This window comes from Mirounga leonina, unplaced genomic scaffold (assembly GCF_011800145.1).
Source record: "Mirounga leonina isolate KUSES-001 unplaced genomic scaffold, KU_Mleo_1.0 Mir_173, whole genome shotgun sequence".
Lineage (NCBI taxonomy): Eukaryota > Metazoa > Chordata > Mammalia > Carnivora > Phocidae > Mirounga > Mirounga leonina.
This window is the reverse complement of record NW_023270447.1, coordinates 82027909-82046378: the sequence shown is the minus strand read 5'-3', so window position 1 is coordinate 82046378 and position 18470 is coordinate 82027909. Positions and strand designations below refer to the sequence as shown.

The 18470-nt window shown below is 51.6% G+C and overlaps 1 protein-coding gene across 1 annotated transcript in view; it reads left to right on the top strand.

Moving 5' to 3' along the window:
• Positions 1–765: 765 nt before the first annotated feature.
• PADI1 (peptidyl arginine deiminase 1) overlaps positions 766–18470 on the top strand; it is a 37866-nt gene continuing 20161 nt past the window's right edge. The window contains exon 1 of the mRNA XM_035020236.1: positions 766–915. Within this exon, the coding sequence (XP_034876127.1) occupies positions 824–915 (92 nt within the window). The 5' untranslated portion in view covers positions 766–823. The remainder of the gene's footprint in view (positions 916–18470) is intronic.

The window sequence follows — 18470 nt, the reverse complement described above, 5'->3', positions numbered from 1 at the left end:
GGTGTTCCCCTGGGGGGGCTTCTGCTGCCATCTCTGGAGTTGGGGTGCAAGGCTGTACCCTCACCTTCTGGGGGTGGTTTAGTGAGTCAGGAGGACCTGGGTGTCCGCCATGGCTGTCCCACTTACTGACAGTGGATCCTCTTCCCTGTAAAATGAGGATACTAGGAAGAGTGGTGAGCATTTCTTTTAGCCGATGCTAGGTGTCGGGCACTGTTCTAAACCTCTTACGCGTAGCTCACGCATCCCCACATCAGTCCAATGGAACGGGTACAACTGCCAACTCATGGCCGGGAAGGGGAGCCACAGGAAGCCCAAGGTCATAGGTTGTGAGAGGCCGAGCCAGGATTTGAACCCCGGAGGTCTGACTGCCCTGTGCTTTGGATGCATGAGATCAGATCTGCACCAGGCACTTTATCAGCCCTCAGAAAGTGCTGACATCATGACAGTGAGGGTTCATGCACCAAGAGTCTGAGGATGGAGTCAAAGGTAGGGAAGGAGAGATAGGGCCCACGGGGAGCTTCTGGTGGCAGCTGAGCCCTGCTCCACTGGGGCCCCCGACTGAAGCCCCCACTTCCCAACTCTCTGAGAGACCTGGGTGCCTCCTCCCCTGGCCTCCTGGATTGGCAGGCCTGAGTGAGAGGGCTGGGCGTGCAGCCAGGAGGTGGGGACTCGGCTTAGGCAGCTAATCAGGTCACAGGGTGAAATTAAAAGGGAGGAGGAAAGCACCGACCCATCAGAACGCACACTCCTTCCTGGAGACCTGGTGCCCAGGAGAGGAGCCGGGGAGATAGGAAGTGCAGAGCCCGGGAGCCAGGGGCACGGGATGGCCCTGCAGAGAGCTGTGCGGCTGTCGCTGAAGAAGCCCACTTATGCCGTGTGTGTGGTGGGGGTTGAGACGTCTGTGGACATTCACAGGTGAGAATTGAGAGGTACCCACCTGGCTGCCAAGGGCTGGGCCACACCGGAGGACCCCGAGGCCATGGGGGGGGTGCCCGGTGGATAAATCGAACACGGAGGGTGCTGGTAGGCAGGTGTTCTGAGAGCAGAGCAGGTGGAGTGGGATGGAGAGCACGGGCATCAGGGGGGAGCTAGGGTATCAGGCCCGTCTTGGGGTTCCGTCTCTCCTGGGTACCCGGGGTCAGGTCTTTGGCCTCAAGTCCCTGGTAAGGGTTCTAGCTCTGAGCCCGGGCTCTGCGTTCTGATGTAGAGAGGACCTGGTATGTGACATCAGGATGAACTGGTGCTCAGGACGGGGAGCAGGACCGGGCCGCCCTGAATTTCTCCCTCCGTTTCTTGCCAACAACCCTTCTGTCTGAGGTAGAGGTGTGGGGTGAATGACAGCTCGATCCTTGGAGGCAGGCCAGGGTGATTGGGATCAGGAGGGAGTCTCAGAGGGATGATTCAAGGAGTTAATAAAGGACAGGAACCTAGAACAAGACCCGGGCTTGTTTTTGCCACAATGATGATGGTCAGCGGTGAGGGGAGCCATGGTGACATCTGAGGGGCCCCAGAAGAATCAGCTTCCCCTGTTGGCCCAAGTCTCTGACCTGTCCTGGCTCTGCCCAGACGCGGGCCCAGGGCCCTGGCCTGGTCTCATTTTCCCCACCTGGCCACGGAGGGAGCTGGACTTGGGGATCTCGGGGGGCTTTTCCAGTTCTGATACTGTCTCTGGACTCCATCCTGTCTGGAACTGTCTAGGGACTCCATTCCTGCTGGATCAGAGGGTGCTGGAGCCCCAGCAGATGAGGGGCTCAGGGTGGGATCCCCCTCTCAGAGGAGGTGGGGGCTGGGGAGTCTGTCAACAAGGTGGGATCTGAGCTCCCACTGCCTCTTGGGTCTCAGTTCCTGTGCTGTTCCAGTCTGGTTGAGTGGCCTGGGGCCCCAGTGACAGGGCTGAGGAGGGGGAACCAGGATGCTTAGTAGCCAGACATTGGCTCTGAGTCCTATCGGGAGCCCCGGCGTGGGGCTGGTTCTCTCGGATCTGGGTGGCCAGCTGAGATCCCATTTTCTCCTGCCCTTTTAACATAGTGTTTCCCAGGCTTAGCAAATGGGAAAACAGGATACCCAGTTAAGTATGCATTTCAGGTAAAGAGCAAATAATGATTTTTAGTATATTGTATGGGACATACTTAGTTTTTAAAAACCACTGCTTAGCTGAAATTCAAATTTAGCTGGACTTTTTACTATATCTGGCCACCCAGTTTTAACACCAAGGGCAGGGGAGGGGTCACTGGTGGGCTCCCACTGTCCCGATTCCAGACCTCTGCTCTTATCCCGGGAGGTGGTTGTTTCTGGAAGGTCATTTCAGAAACTTAGACCCTACACGGTGCTGCTGACTAAGGCCAGAAGCATTTTCCTGGGAGCCACGAAACCCTACAGGTTCTGATCCCAGCTCTGCAGTTGACTTGCTGTCCGGCATCGGCCGAGTCACTGGCCCTTGCTGGGCCTCATTCCTTACCTGAGCCTCGACAGGGTGAGCTGAGTCCCGTCTTGAGTTCAGTGTGGGGGTCAAGTGCCCAGATTCTGGAACTGGACGTTTGTGTGACCCTGGGCAAGCCACTGTCCTTCTCTGGGCCCTGGCATCCTCATCTGACAATAGCACCCAGCTTAATGGGGTGGGGGGGATAAATGAGACCCTGTGTGTGTAGGGCCCTGGAAGGTGGAGGAGGTAGGTGCTCACAGCTCCGACAGCTTTGCGGGCCCCCTTTTCTCCAGTACTTGTTCCTCCCGTCACGTCTCAGTGGGTGAGACGAACAGAGGACAGATGAGGCTGTGTGTGTGGTGGGAGCGGAGGGCAGTGCTGTCTGGGAATCCCCTTTGGGATCACCAAGCACCTCAGCATCCTCCGATTCTGGCCCTGGCCCAGCTGGGGAGCACGAGGAAGCTGCCTGGGTTGGCCACAGCTCGGGTGCTCTGGTTGACTCTGGGAGGGGGTGCCACTTTGGGGTCCTGAGTGAGCATTTTTAATTATTTTATTTTAAATGTGGGGCTCGGACCCATGACCATGAGATCAAGACCTGAGCAGAGATGAAGAGCCACACACTTAGCCAACTGAGCCACCCAGGTGCTCCCTGAGTGAGCATTTTGAGAGACCCCCACTCAACAGCCCTTTGGGAGCCTTCATCCTGGGCATTGGTCTTGATGAGGGACGTAACTACTGAGGGTCTCTAAACTAGAAAACAGAAGTTTATTCTGCAGCAAGTTGGTTTAGAAGTAGACGTAAGGAAGAACTTCCCGTCCGTCCAGTCTGTGATAGGTAGAGAAGGGGTCATGGAATTATCAGCCTGGGAAGGTTTGAAGAGGGGCCTGAAGGTCACCCAGGGCCTGGGATGGCTAGGATGATGAACTTGGGGCTCCTCTACCCCCATTGCCAGGTGTCAAGCAGTGGGTTTCTACTTAACCTTGCTGATAGAAGGGCAAAGCACCCCCCCAAAGAGGAGGTTTGCCAGTATCTGAGCTGCCAGGAGGTTAAGTGCCCCCAGGAGAGCCAGTGGGGGTGGGCATGCGGGGTGATGAATTTCCCCCAGGTGCTGTGTGGACTGTGTAGAGAAATATTTGTGTGTGGGGTAATTGTGTGCCCCAGCCCAGGGAACCCTTAGAAATCCCCTAACCCAGGCTGTGCTATAGATTCCCTGCTCCCCTGACTCCGATGGACTAGCTCCCCACCCTGACCCGTCACCCTAGCAGACTTGGTCTCCATCCTGACCCTCCGGGTCCAGTCACACCGCCCTGGTTTTCCCTGTCCTTGCTTGGAGGTGGCCCCCAGAGGATGCATGCCAAAAAAGGGGGGTGTGAGCAGTGTGGGGAATCCACTCATGGTGCAGTCTGGTCCCCTTTGCCCAGAGGCCTGAATCAGAGCCCCAGGATAGAGGCCATAATGAATGTTTATTCTCTGGCACGGAGGAGAAGGCTGGCTGGGTGGGGGACAGAGACATCCTCCTGGATCTCTCCCAAGCCTCCCCCAGCTCTGCAAAAGCATCAGAGCAAAACAGACTCTTCCGATCAGACGGGTAGCATTTGGGGTGTCCAGGGAGGAGGGACTCTGGGGGGCTTCTCTGAGGAGCCAGAGAGAGGCCCCAGACTGCTTCTTTTTCCTGGGGTTCTGTGTATTTCAAACAAGGAAAATGCCAAAACAGAGTTATAAGACCTGTGGTATATATATTCTTAATGTTTACATTGAGTAAATTGATGCTTTTAACGTGCGCAGAAGTACAATGAAGCATAATGGTGCTGCTCACGGGATAATTACAGGGTTGCTGCAGATATTAATTCGTAATGACTGATAGACTCCGAGAGCCGGGCTGGACCTGGGTTTAAAAGCCGAGTGAGGACCATCTCTCTTCCTGGCTCCGTCCTGGGCCGCACCGCATTCCTTCATTAGAAGTAATGTTACAGTGTAAATGTGAGGTGCTTGGAGACTATGGGGCCACGGTCCTCCCCACACGCAGTGGGGTCTGGACATGGAACGGTGCAGTGTGTGTTCTTGGGACAGAAAATGTTGGCATCAGGGCAGACCTCTGAGGTCAGCCACTCTTTAATCCTACAGGTGTCCCTGCCTCCCTGGTCCCCCTGGCCACCTGCCATTTGAGACCATGGGCCCCTCCCAGCCAGTTGCTCCGTCCTCCCCTCCCTACCCCTCCCATCATTTCCAGTCTTGGAACCGATCCTCATTCTTCACCTTTGGTTTCCCTTCCAGCTCCCATCACTGCCAACTTCCAGCTGTCCCTTCTCCTCCCAGTCCCTGCCCTTCCTCGCTCGGTGGGCCCACCAGCTGGGGACCCCGGGAGAGCACTTGAGGCGCTGGGAATGGGAGGGTTGCTCACAGGTGAGGTAGATTCCTCCCGACCCCAAGATGCTCTCCGCGTGACATGTTGTCCTCAGCTTTGCTCCGTCCAGAGAAGCTTCTATTCTCTTCTCGGTGGCTGCTAAGCAGTTGTTTAGCTCTGCCAAGTGGTCCTGAGGCTCGAAGATGTTGTGGGTGGGCTGTGGGGCTAGAAGGAACCGGCAAATGCCCACCCAGCCGAGGACGTCAGCTACCAGGGGAGCCCAGGAGGGGGGCCTCAGCTGTGGGCCTGGACAGGTGCCGTCCAGACCGTGTGTGGGTGCCCGGCCCTCGGAGCTGGGTTCGGCCCTCCAAATGCCCCGGAGAAGCCAGTCACCCTGCATTGGAGTCCAAGGCCACTTGAAGCCTTGAAAGTGCTCCAGCCCCATTGATGACCCCGTCTACCCCCAGCTGGGTCATGGGCACCGTGCTGGCAGAGGTGGGCTGAGGCAGGGTTGAAAAATCCACAGTCGTACCCTGCAGAGGGTGCAGCTGGTGCGGCCTAAGCTGAGCTGAGCCAGGGCTGCGGGCCCAGGTTGCTCACCTGGGATGGAAGGCTGGGCACCATCCTCACTGGGCCCCTGAGGAGGAAGCCCTGTGGGGTTGGGGCCACCTGAGAGTCAACGCACTGACTGCTGAGAACAGGGTGGCTGGTAATCATGACCTCTCGCTGGGGGTCAGGCTTGTCCCTGCAGGCTGTGTGACCTTGGGCCAATCGCTTAGCCTCTCTGTGCCTGTTCCGCCCCTGCAAGTTGGGGATAGCATTGTTTATTGTTTCCACCTGTGGCCTTGGGCCCCATTTTACAGATGAGGAGTTTCATCACCCACGAAATGCACATGCACAGGCATGCTTTTCTTTCTACGGATGGGGAGCCTGTGGGTGAGAGGGAAGAAGTGACTCACAGGTGACTTCCCATCCACAGCTCTTGGCTCCTCGTGCAGGGAGGTTCTGGTCCCCGGCCCCCGTGTGCCTCTGCTCGGGAGGTCTGTGGCTGAGAGCTGCCGCCCCTCCTCTCCAGCCCCCACTCCCAGGAAGAGCAGGGATCCGCTTGAAAGAAGGTCTGCCTAGCCTGGGCCCTCCTTCCAGGCCCTGGGTGTGCCCCTCCCTGAGCAATGACAGGGCGTAAGTTACCCATGATTGTTATCTCCGGGAAGGAAGGAAAGAAAGAGAGAGAACACAGCCGCACCCTGCACCCTTTTAGATTTAGGAGGAAATGTCTGCCCGTGATGTGGGGTCTGCAAGGGCCCAGCCATCGCCCTCCGCCGACCACATTCAGCACCCGGGGAAGGTCTAAGGGGAAAGCCACACTGGGGTGGGGAAGCTGGGGAGCCTCTGGGGCCTTTGCCCCACGGCAGCCATTTAACCAATGGTATTGAACACCTGCCCTGTGTCCAGGTCCATGCTGGGCTTGGCACTTGGGGGTGATACGGCCCATAGCAGCCCGTGAGGGACTCCTGTCTTCATCTGGGAGCGAAAAGAACTTCAGGAGGTGGATGTTAACCATCCGCATTTTTGGTCAAGCGGGGTAGTGAAGGGAGGTACAAGGATCCTCTTATCCACCAGCCCTCTCTCCAGGACCTGCTCCCTCCCCATGTCCTTTCTGACCATAATGACAGTGGGTGGTACTGTAGCAAGGGATCGTGGCCCTATCTCAACGAAGTGTCACAACAACCCCGTGAGATACGGACAACTCTGATCTCCACTTTGCAGACAAAGACACGGAGACACAGAGAGGTCGAGAGACTTGCCCCAAGTCACACAGCCCACAAAATGCTAGAGCCCCAAGTCACACAGCCCACAAAATGCTAGATCAGGTAGAACCCAGGTCTACCTGATCCCAAATTCTGTGAGTTCAACCCCCAAAGACCTCACTGTCTGGGAATCTTCTATGTTGCTGGGTCAGCTCGAGGGATGGAGTGGGGTCAAGGCAGAGGTTGAGCTTTGGAGTCAGTCCCAAGTGGGGTCACATCCCAGCTCAGCCACTGTGTCCCCGTGTGTGACCCCCCCTTTGAATTTCAATCCGTCTTCTGTAAAATGGGGAGAGGAATCCTAACTTCCCAGCAGGCAGGGGCCAAGGGGATGGAATTAGAACGGAATAAAAGTGAGGTGCAGACCATGGTACACCTGCCCCGTGTGGACCCCTCGACGGCAGGGCCAGGGTGATTCACCTCTGCCTGCCCCGAGCCTAGCGTGGTGCCTGACGCACAGCAGGTGCTTGGGGAGTGCGTGTTGAGGCATAGCAACCCACAGCCCTAACTGGAAGCTCCATGGACCCCTGGGGAGCGGCTTTCTTTAGGATGGGGGCCTGGAGGGGGCTGGCCGGCTCTGTGGGACCGTCAGCCGTGGCGGGCCTCGGCATCCAGCGGAAGCACCCACAGGGCTGGCCGCACCAGAGAGGACTTGCTGGATCCCGCTGGCTGGCCCTATGGCATTTCTTGTGGCTTCGGTCCAGAAAACGTCAAGTCGAGGACATCTGGAAGGTGGAACCTTGGGGGCACCCAGTGGGCAGGTGTCTGGCCAGGTGTGAGGGCAGCTGTAGGCTTGGCCAGCCCCGTCTGCTCGAGAGCTGCCCACTGGCTCTCTCCTCAGCCTTTCCATCCAATTCTGCATTATTCTCCCCTCCTGCCTTTGCCTCTCCCCTGCACAGTGCCCTGGGCCACCCTCCAGGGCACACTGATCCTTTGCCACTATACCCCCATCCCCACCCACTAGCTGGAGGCTGGGTCAGCACCATTCTGCCCTCCCTGCCCAGGCCCTAGGCTGGGAAGAGGGGCCCCAAACCCCGAACTCTATCCCTGGGGGGCTGGTGAACTCATCAAGCAGCAGCTATGATGGAGGGCACGGAAGGGACTTCTCCAGGGCTGTTGTGTTTCTCCTTAGAGACCAGGTGGTAAGTTTCTGAGTAGTGGAGGTGAGGTGTGGCCTTCTGAACCCCAGTGGGAGGAAGCTTCTCGGAGCCAGGGTGCAGCTAAGCAAAAGGAAAAGCCTTCTAATTACCTGAGCTGTCAAAGCACAAAGGGATGTGGGGTAGTGAGTTGTCTGCCCATCCTGCGGGCAGGCAGAGTCTTGCGATGGGCAGGAAGCAGGCCAAGATGATCTTTGAGACCCTTTTCTGACCCAGGGCCTGTGCAGATACTCCACAGACGCGTTGTTTTAGGGCAAGCGGGAGCCAGGAGGTCATGGGTGCTGCCCTCTTGCCCTGCACCAACCTCACCCCTGCAAAGTTCAGGAGCTCATGTGGGGAAGAGGGGACATGGTTTTCCTGACTCAGTGCCCCCCATGCTGTCTTGCGCTCCACGCCCCCCTCCTCCATTCCCAAGGAATCGTGTTGAGGAGGCTGTGTTGCAAAGTTTCAACATTTTCCTTTTCCCTTCCTACGTTTTCCCCAACCAACTCATCCTTCCGGTATCTGCTGGTGGCATGCTCAGGGAACACACGTTCATTTTCATGTCAGCCAGGACAGCATAAGATAGGAGACAAACCTGCTGCTCCCTCCTCCCTTTGTCAGCAGTGTGACCCTACGAAAGTTACTTAACCTCTCTGAGATTTCTTCATGGGCTAAATGAGGACAGCAATGCATACCCGGAAGGGTAGTTGTGAGTGTAGATGAGATCGTGGCTGTCAAAATGGTAGGCGCATTGTAGGTGCCTGGCGCATGGTAGGTGCTGGAAAGAGCCACCCCAGCGTACCCCTCCCCACTGTTACCCGCAGAACACACTCTCCTCATGCCTTATCAGGTGGCTGGGAACTACCTGATGACTTGAAATTCCCCACCTCACGCTCTGCACCTCCTTCTATGAGATCCTCTAAGAATTGACTCTGTTCTCTTTGCAGCCTCTTTATGAACCTGGTACCCAGGTCCAGGTTTGGGCATGGGGTGTGGGGATGTGCACGAGTCAGGCAGGGTGCTGCTCTGGGTGACACAGACGGACTGCGACGGGGCCCCGAGGAAGGTCTGAGCCAGTGCTGTGGGAACACAGAGGAAAGGACACGGGGAGCTGACCCAAGTGGGCTGGGCTGTTGGGGGGCTCTGGGGTGAGTGATAGTAACGGGGGCAGTGGCACCGAATGCCTATTAAGGACCTACTTTAAATGCATCATCTCACGGAATCCCCCCAACAGCCCTAGGAAGTAGCTCTTTGGATTATACCCATTTCACAGAGGAGGGAAATAGAGGCTCAGAGCAGTTGAGTGACCGGCTTTGAGCCCACACTCCACATAGAACCCATACTTCCCTCTGTAGAGAGGTGGCATTTGAAGTGGGTCTTCAAGAATACAGAAGATTCCGCCTCCCCCCTCCCCATCCGCACCCCGCACCCCTGCAGAGGTAGGAGAAGGGCACTGGGAAGCAGAGGGCAAGGAGAGGGCACCGGCTCATCAACATCAACGTGGACGTGATGATAAAGACACAGTATGGTAATGGCTTAGACCCTCTCATCTGAAGAGTGCTTTCAAATCCATTATTTCATCTGACTGTGAGTTTGGGTTGGGTCTGGGGGCTGCTCCGTGAGACCCCACCGAAGGGCAGCCGGCCCGCAGGTGTCAGATGGAGGCTCCTACCGAGCAGCCCTCAGCCTCCCACCCCTGCCTGTTATACCCCCCAAGAGCAACTCTTCATCCACGGCCCCACCCACAGATCTGGGAGCCTGAGAGATGAGGAAAGGCAGTGCGAACCCCCTCTTCGAGGCCTGGGCATGGGTCAGGGGGAGGACCCCAAGGGAATGAGAATCTGAGGCAGCAAGTACCTGTCGGGCATAACCTGCCAAGCGTGGGCACCCGTGGCAAGCCCCGGTCCCCTCCCGCGGCCCCCTCCCTCTCCCTCTTCCTCCCAGTCTGCAAAGCTCCTGCTGGGATAGCCTCAGCTCTTCGGCACCGTTTCCACCCTGAGAGGCAGCCCAAGGGAAACCGCCTGGATGGGGGTGATGGAACGGGGAAGGCAGTGGGGGCCGGAGGGCAGGTGTGACCTGCAGAGGTGGAGGAAGCGGTCCTGGGTGGCAGCCCTGCCCATCGCGTGCCTCCTGCACATCGCCACCTCTCCCCGAGGCCCGGCCTTGGAGGGACTCATCTGGCACCTGCCGGGGAGAAAGCAGCCGAGACCGTACTCCCAGCATCCAGAGGCAGCAGTGACAGAGCAAGGTTGGGGGCGAGAAGCAGGCTGGGCTTGGAAGGGCCGGACAGCCCCAAGCATTTGTCCCCTCTCTTTCTCCCTCTTCTTTTACCATCATTGTTGTTATTACTGTTACTATTATTTCTTACCCCAAATAGGAAGTTGTGTGCCAGGGACGTGGCTTGGACTTACCCTAAATAGGGAGTTGTGTGCTAGGGCCGTCAACTTTTGCCCAATGCAGGGGATTGGCTCCATGGAGCCCTGCTCCCCTTGAAAGGGCTGCGTCTGGAGTTGGCAGTCCCTGGCCGGGGTGGGGCAGGCATCTCCCAGGAGCTGGGAACCTTCCTGCCACCAGCTGGGTGCCTGGGACTCGTGCCTACTTGCTCTGTGGGCAAAGGTTCTGCGGCCAGGCAGGCTGGATTCAAGTCTAGTGCAGCCACCTCCCAGCTGGGCAGTCCTGGGTTTCTGGGTTTCCCTGTCTCATCCCTAATACAAGGGTTTGTTGAGCTCCTGGTTGGTGCCAGGCACTGACCTGGGCGCTCAGGTGACAGTAGCGTTAGAGAGAGCAAAGTGGAAAAAAAAATCCCTGCATTCTAGAGGGAGAAACAAGAGGGACAGGCAATAAGCAAATATGTCAAAATAAGCAGAATATGTCAGGGGCAATGAAGCTGGCTCACAGAGTCAGGGAGTGTGGGGTCCATGGTGTCTTCCTATAACACTGTCCTGACTTGGGCAAAGAAGACCTCGCTGAGAAGGAAATGAGGGGTGAGGACCCAGCAGATACCTGCGAGCTGAACATTCTAAGCAAGAACTGCAGATGCAAAGGGTCTGAGGTGGGAGTGAGCTGGGCGTGCTAGGAGGAGAGCAAGGAGCTGGGTCTGTGGGGAGGGGGAAAGGGGAGCCATGTGGTCAGGAAGCCATTTTGACCATGTGGAAGGGTTACAAGCAGGAGGGACACCAGAGGGCTTTTTTTTTTTTTTTTTTTTTTTTTTTAAAGAGGACCCTTTTGCTGTTATGTCCAGAACAGACTGAGGGCGGCAGGAGAGGAGGCAGGAGACCAACCTGTTGTAAAAATCCACGTGAAAACAATTGGTGGTCTGCCCCCGGATGTTAGCCGTTGGGGAAGCGAGAGTATCCGCTCTGGACATGACATGAAGGTGGAGTCGTTAGGGTTTGCTGGGGCGCTGGGTGTGAGTGCGAGGGAGAGAGGGGACCCCAGAGTGAACCCGAGGATGGGGCGGCCGGGGAAGGTCTTGGGCAGGCCTGGACGGGGCAGGGGTGGAGAGGTAGGAGTTTGGTTTTGGACACTGTAAATTAATTAGTTAAGTAATTAATTTATATTGTTGTTTTTTAGCATAGAACTTCTTATAAAAAATTATTCCAGTATAGTTAACATACAGTGTTATACTAGGTTCAGGTACACAATATAGTGATTCAACAATTCTATACATTATTCAGTCCTCATCATGGTAAGTGTACTCATGAATCCCCATCACCTATTTCCCTCATCCCCCCTGCCTACCTTCCCTCTGTTAACCACCAGTTTGTTCTCTACAGTAAAAAATCTGTTTTTTAGTTTGTCTCTTTTTTTCTTGTTCGTTTGTTTTGTTTCTTGAATTCCATGTATGACTAAAATCATACGGTATTTGTCTTTCTCTGACTTTCACTTACCGTTATACCTTCTAGATCCATCCATGGCAAGATTTATTCTTTTTTAATGGCTGTATAATATTCCATTGCATATGGAATGGAATATTATATGCATACATATACCACATCTTTTTTACCCATTTATCTATCGATGGACACTTGGGCTGCTTCCATAATTTGGCTATTGTTGATAAGCTGCAATAAACTTAGGGGTGCATGTATCTTTTCAAATTAGTGTTTTTGTGTGGCTTGGGTAAGTATTCAGTAGTGGAATTACTGGATCATAGGGTAGTTCTATTTTTAATTTTTTGAGGAACCCCTGTACTGTTTTCCAGAGTGGCTGCACCAGTTTGCATTCCCAGCAACAGTGCATGAGGGTTTGTTTTTCTCCATATCCTCACCAACACTTGTTTTTTCTTGGGTTTTTGATTTTAGCCGTTCTGACAGGTGTGAGGTGATATCTCATTGTGGTTTTGATTTGCATTTCCCTGATGATGAGTGATGTTGAGTATCTTTTCATGTGTTTGTTGGCCATCTGTATGTCTTCTCTGGAGAAATGTCTGTTCATGTCTCCTTCCCGTTTTTAATTGAATTATTTTTTTGGTGGGGGCAGTGTTGAGTTGTATCAGTTTTTTATATACTTTGGATATAACCCTTTATTGGATATGTCATTTGCAAATATCTTCTCCCATCCTGTAGGCTGCCTTTTAGTTTTGTTGCTTGTTTCCTTCACTGTGCAGAAGCTTTCTATTTTCATGTAGTCCCAATAGTTTATTTTTGCATTTGTTTCCCTTGCCTCAGGAGACATATTTAGAAAAATGTTGCTACGGCTGATGTCAGAGAGATTGATGCCTATGGTCTCTTCTAGGGTTTTTATGGTTTCAGGTCCCACATTTAGGTCCTTAATTCATTTTGAGTTTATTTTTGTGTATGGTGTAAGAAAGTGGTCCAGTTTCATTCTTTTGCAGGTAGTTGTCCAGTTTTCCCAATGCCATTTGATGAAGAGACTGTCTACCCAGTGCATATTTTTGCCTCCTTTGTTGAAGATTAATTGACCATATAATTGTGGGTTTATTCCTGGGTTTTCTCTTCTATTCCATTGATCTATGTACCTCTTTATGTGCCAGTACCATACTGTTTTGATTACTATAGCTTGGTAGTATATCTTGCTATCTGGAATTGTGATATCTCCAGTTTTGTTCTTCTTTTTCAAGATTGCTTTGGGTATTCAGGGTCTTTTGTAGTCCATACAAATTTTAGGATTATTTGTTATAGTTCTGTGAAAAATGCTGTTGGTATTTTGATAGAGATTGCATTAAATCTGTAGGTTGTTTTGGGTAGTATGGGTAGTACATTTTAACAATATTTGTTCTTCTAATCCGTGAGCATGGACTATCTTTCCATTTGTTTGTGTCATTTTCAATTTCTTTCATGTTTTATAGTTTTCAGCATACAGGTCTTTCACCTCCTTGGTTAAGTTTATTCCTAGATGTTTTATTATTTATGGTGTAATTGTAAATGGGATTATTTTCTTAATTTCTCTTTCTGCTACTTGATTTTTGTGTATAGAAATGCAACAGATTTCTGTACATTGATTTTGTATCCTGTGGCCTTACTGAATTCATTTATCAGTTCTAATAGTTTTTTTGGTGGAGTCTTTAGGGTTTTTTATATATAGTATGTTTTTATTTTTTATTTAGTTTTTATTAGTATCATGTTTTATTTCTTCTTACCAATTTGGATGCCTTTTGTTTATTTTTCTTGTCTGATTGCTATGGCTAGGACTTCCAGTGCTATGTTGAATAAAAGTGGTGAGAGTGGACATCCTTGTCTTGTTCCTGATCTTAAGGGAAAAGTTCTCAGTTTTTTATCATTGAGTAAGATGTGCTGTGGGTTTTTATTTAAGGCCTTTATTATGTTGAGGTGTGTTCCCTCTGAACCTACTTTGTTAAGGATTTTTATCATAAAGTGATGTTGTACTTTGTTGAATGCTTTTTCTGCATCTACTGAAATGATCATATGGTTTTATCCTTTCTCTTGTTGATGTGATGTATCATGAGGATTGATTTGTGAATATTGAACCACCCTTGTATCCCAGGAATAAATCCCACTTGATTGTGGTGAATGATTCTTTTTAATGGATTGTCAGACTCAGTTTGCTAATATTTTGTTGAGAATTTTTGTACCTGTGTTCATGAGAGCTATTGGCCTGTAGTTCTCTTTTTTTTTTGTAGTGTCTTTATCTGGTTTTGGTATCAGGGTCATGCTGGCCTCATAGAATTAATTTGGAAGCTTTCCTCTTCTTCTTTTTGGAATAGTTTGAGAAGAATAGGTATTAACTCTTCTTTAAATATTTGGTAGAATTCATCTGTGGAGTCATCTGGTCCTGGACTTTTGTTTTTTGGGAGTTTTTTTTATTACTGATACAATTTTATTGCTGGTAATCAGTCTGTTCAAGTTTTCTATTTCTTTCTGATTCAGCTTTGGTAGCTTATATGTTTCTAGGAATTTATCCATTTCTTCTAGGTTGTCCAATTTGTTGGCATGTGATTTTTCATATTATTCTCTTACACTTCTTTGTATTTCTGTTGAGTCTGTTGTTATTTCTCCTCTTTCGTTTCTGATTTTGTTTATTTGAGTCCTCTCTCTCTCTCTCTCTCTCTGGGTCTGGCTAGAGGTTTATCAATTTTGTTGATCTTTTTCAAGAACCAGCTCCTGGTTTCATTGATCTGTTCTGTTTTTTTTTTTTTTTTTTTAGTTTCTATTTCATTTATTTCTGCTCTGATCTTTATCATTTCCTTCCTTCTACTGGTTTTGAGTTTTGTTTGTTGTTCTTTTTTTTAGCTCCTTTAGGTGTAAGGTTAGGTTGTTTGAGATTTTCTTGCTTTTTGAGCTAGGCCTATATGGACATAAACTTCCCTCTTAAAACAACTTTTGCTGCATCCCAAAGATTTTGGACCATTTTCATTTTCATTTGTCTCCATTTCCTTTTTACTTCCTCTTTGATTTCTTGTTTCATTAATTGAAACATTCATTGTTTAGTAGCATGTTATTTAACCTCCATGTATCTGTGTTCTTTCCAGATTTTTTCTTGTGGTTGACTTCCAGTTTCCTAGTGTTGTAGTCAGAAAAGATGCATGGTATGACTTCAATCTTTTTGAATTTGTTGAAACTTGTTTTGTGGCCTAACATGTGATCTGTTCTGGAGAATGTTCTGTGTGCACTTGAAAAGAATGTATATTCTGCTGTCTTAGGATGGAATGTTCTGAATATGTCTTTTATATCCATCTGGCCCAATGTGTCATTCAAAGCCACTGTTTCCTTGTTGATTTTCTGCTTGGATGATCTATCCATTGGTGTAAGTGGGATGTTAAAGTTCCATACAATTATTGTATTACCACCAATTACTTCCTTTATGTTTGTTATTAGCTGCTTTATGTATTTGGGTGCTCCCATGTTGGGTGCATAAATATTTACAATTGTTATATCTTCTTGTTGGATTGTTCCCTTTATGAGTATATATGGACACATTAAATTTAAAGTGCCTGTTAGACACCCAAGGGAGATGTTCAAAAAGCAATTAGCTATCAGGGTCTGGAGATAGAAAGTAGGGGTTCTAAGCATATCAGTGTGGCAGGTGGAGATCATCAAGGGGGTGAGTGTCACCAGACAAGAGGACTGAGCACCAAGCCCTGGGGCCAGGTGGGTAGGAGCCGGCAGGGACACACTCATAGGAATGCCTGCCTATTGCTGAGTGCTATTCCAATTATGCATTCTGAAACTGAGGGGGTGGGGGAAGCCACAGAATGGGTTCGGAGATCCACTGAACCCACTGGGAGCCGGACCTGAGCTAAACCCATTGGTTACCTGACCACTAAAATCCTCTACTCTGACTCACAGGTGGACATGACATGTGGATCTCCTGAAATTAGCCTCAGTTCGGAGCCAGTGTCCAATAAAGCTGGAAAAGTCTGATTATTTCCTTTTCCCCAGTGTACATTCACCTGGTTAAAGGCTGTGAATTCCTTTGGAGAAGTCTGGGAGAGAGGTGAATAGGACACATTTTTAGCAGTATAGTAGGGTCCTTCTGCAGGAGGACCTGATTGTCCATTTTTTAGGAAGTTTATGAGCCTATTGCCAAACACAGCCATGATAGTATTTATTAAATTTTTTATTTAAAAAATTATTCATTTATTTTTAAGAGAGAGAAAGAGAACATGCGCATGCACGTGCATGTAAGGGGAAGGGGCAGAGGGGGAGAGAGTCTCAAGCAGACTCTGTACTGAATGCAGAGCCCTATGCAGGGCTCAATCTCATGATCCCGAGATCACAACCTGAGCCAAAATCAAGAGTCGGTCACTCAACTGACTGTGCCACCCAGGTATCCCGCCATGACAGTATTTAAAATTAAACTCTATACGCTTACAAGTAAATAAATTATATTGAAAAAAAAAGATAATAATCAGAATGCACCGCTTCCTTACTATTTTATTACACTCTACCAAGATCTATGCTCCGTGATCATTCACCTCTGTATGGTAGAAATAGTTACATACGGGGTGCTATTGTATTTCTTTGCAACTCTGAGTTCAATGATGTTGCACTGGTAACTTGAAATTGGCCATTGGTGGAAGTCTCTAGACCATGGAAATTGGCAAAGTCTACAATCAGGACTCCCATTTATTGTTTTATTGATGAAGAAAAAGGAGACGAACACAGATTAAATTTAGAAGTATGTTACGTTGTGATTAGCACAAAAAGTGAGGGAAGTGTTCGTCCAGCATTAGCTGGCTCAGCAAAGAAGTTGCTCATATCACCGATGGAGTGAGGTTTATCTCCACGGCTTCACTTTCATTTTATCCTTGAACACAAATGAAAGTATCAGTCCGCGTTTACGTCACGCATCAAATTTCATGACGACAAATTTTGGGGGGAAAGAATGAGCAGATTGGGATGCAACTCCATTTGTGGAGTTGTGGTTGAATGGCCAGCATGGTTTGGCTGTGGTTTCGAGAGGCATTCTGTAAGAACTGGGGGGATTTATAGTAATTTTATGATGAAGAGTAACATATATTGTACTATTGTTAGTATGTTGTGCGCTACACATCATTGGTATCAGTAAAACTAATAATCAGCTTAACTGTGCCCTCCCCCCACAACTGCTGGTGGTTAATGGGGGCCAGCCCGCCGCCCGGGGCGCTCTGCGGTTAGGAGGGCAGGGCAGCAAGGAGCAGCCTGGGGAGGAGAGGAGAGCTGGGTGTCCCAGAGGCCAAGCGGGAAGTGTTTCAAGGAGGACAGCTGATCATCTGGGTCAGATGCCCCTTGGGGCTCAGAGCTGGAGCCCTTATGGGCAGGCTTGAGACCAAAGACCTGACCCCAGGGCCCAGGAGACGGAGCCCCAAGACGGGCCTGATACCCTAGCCCCTCCCTCCCAGGCTCTCCAGCCCCCAGAAATGTTGTCAGGCTGCGGGCATTGGCAAGGGTCATCTAAGGTCGGCGGGCGGGAATCTGAGTGGGACGCGGTCAGCCTCAGGGTGTGCAGGGGCAGAGTGGGGAGGAGGGAGGGGGCTTTCTGGGGGCTGGGGCGGTGCTTAGGCAGTCTGAGGGAGGGGAAGGTGTGCAGAAATGTTGAGCGGTGCCAGGGAGTGACTGTGAGGCGGGCTGGGGACTCTGAGCCTGTGACCAGGAGGGGCCAGGGCTGCCCAGAGGGGCTAGAGAGGTCTCCACCCTCAGTGGCTATGGGTCCTGGTGGCGCTGGGGGCTTGATGGGGTTGGCGCGTCAGAGAAGTGAGCTGGCTGGTTAGCTGGTGGTATCGGCGGGCTGTGGATAGGGGAGTGTGTGGTGGGTGCAGTTCTTGGTAATGACAAAGTCCGGGGTCTGCCCGGGGCGCGGGTGGCTGAGGGCGGGGGCCAGGCTCGCTGGAAGAGGAGGTCAGGCGCTGAGGCGCCAGGGTGCTGGCCCATCACCCACGGGGCTGCTGAGATAGTAAGCGGGGGCAGCAATGCAGGGGAGTGGCAGGAGCTGACCCCCTCCAGGAATGGGGGCAGAGCGACAATGATGTGGCAATGACAGGGGAGGAGCACGCAGGACCCCTGCCCACCTCTGGGCCCGGGGGTAGGGGGAGTGGGGGAGGGGAGTGGCCACCATTGAGAGGGCTGCGGGGGGGGGGCCCTGCCCACTGCGGGGAACAGGTTTCTGTGGTAGTGTGAAGGTCAGGGACACAGTCTGAGATGTGATTGAGGCCACCGGGCGGGTGATGGTGCGTGGGATTATCTGGGAGCGGGGGCGGATGGGAGATGGGGTCTGATTAGAGGATGAGTGTCTGGGGTACCTGGGTTCCTATGGTAACTGATTAAACAAGGATGAAGGGCATGCAGGATGGGGCTTCCTGAAGGTACCACGGCTCACGGGGATGTGGGGCCACGAGGGTGGGGTGGCACGGGTGGGTCTTGTCGGCAGCCTGCAGGGCCCCAGGGCCCTTCTCCACCCCAGCCGCGTCTGTAAAGTGAGGAGAGTGAAAACTGCCTTGCCGAGCATCAGAGAGCCAAGCACTGAGTAGGACTTGGGGTTGTAACTATGACCACCGTCAACCATTGTCACTGGGGGCAGTTTGATGGGCACAGGTGACCGTGGTGGGGGCTGTGGAGGGGTGTCTGGTTTCTCCAGAGGGTTTAGTATCTGGGTGGGTTCTCAGGGGTCCAGGAAAGGATAGAGGCCGGAGGATACATCAAAGGACCCCTCTGGCCCAGCATCTTTGCAGTCAGGTGGATGTCTAGTAAGTGGACTTGACCTTAAGTGGTGACCTTGAGGCTGATGGCTCTGTCCTGGGGAACAGCAGGGGAGAGCCCTGACATGCAGGGGAGGGAGAAACACTGACACAACTTCCCCTC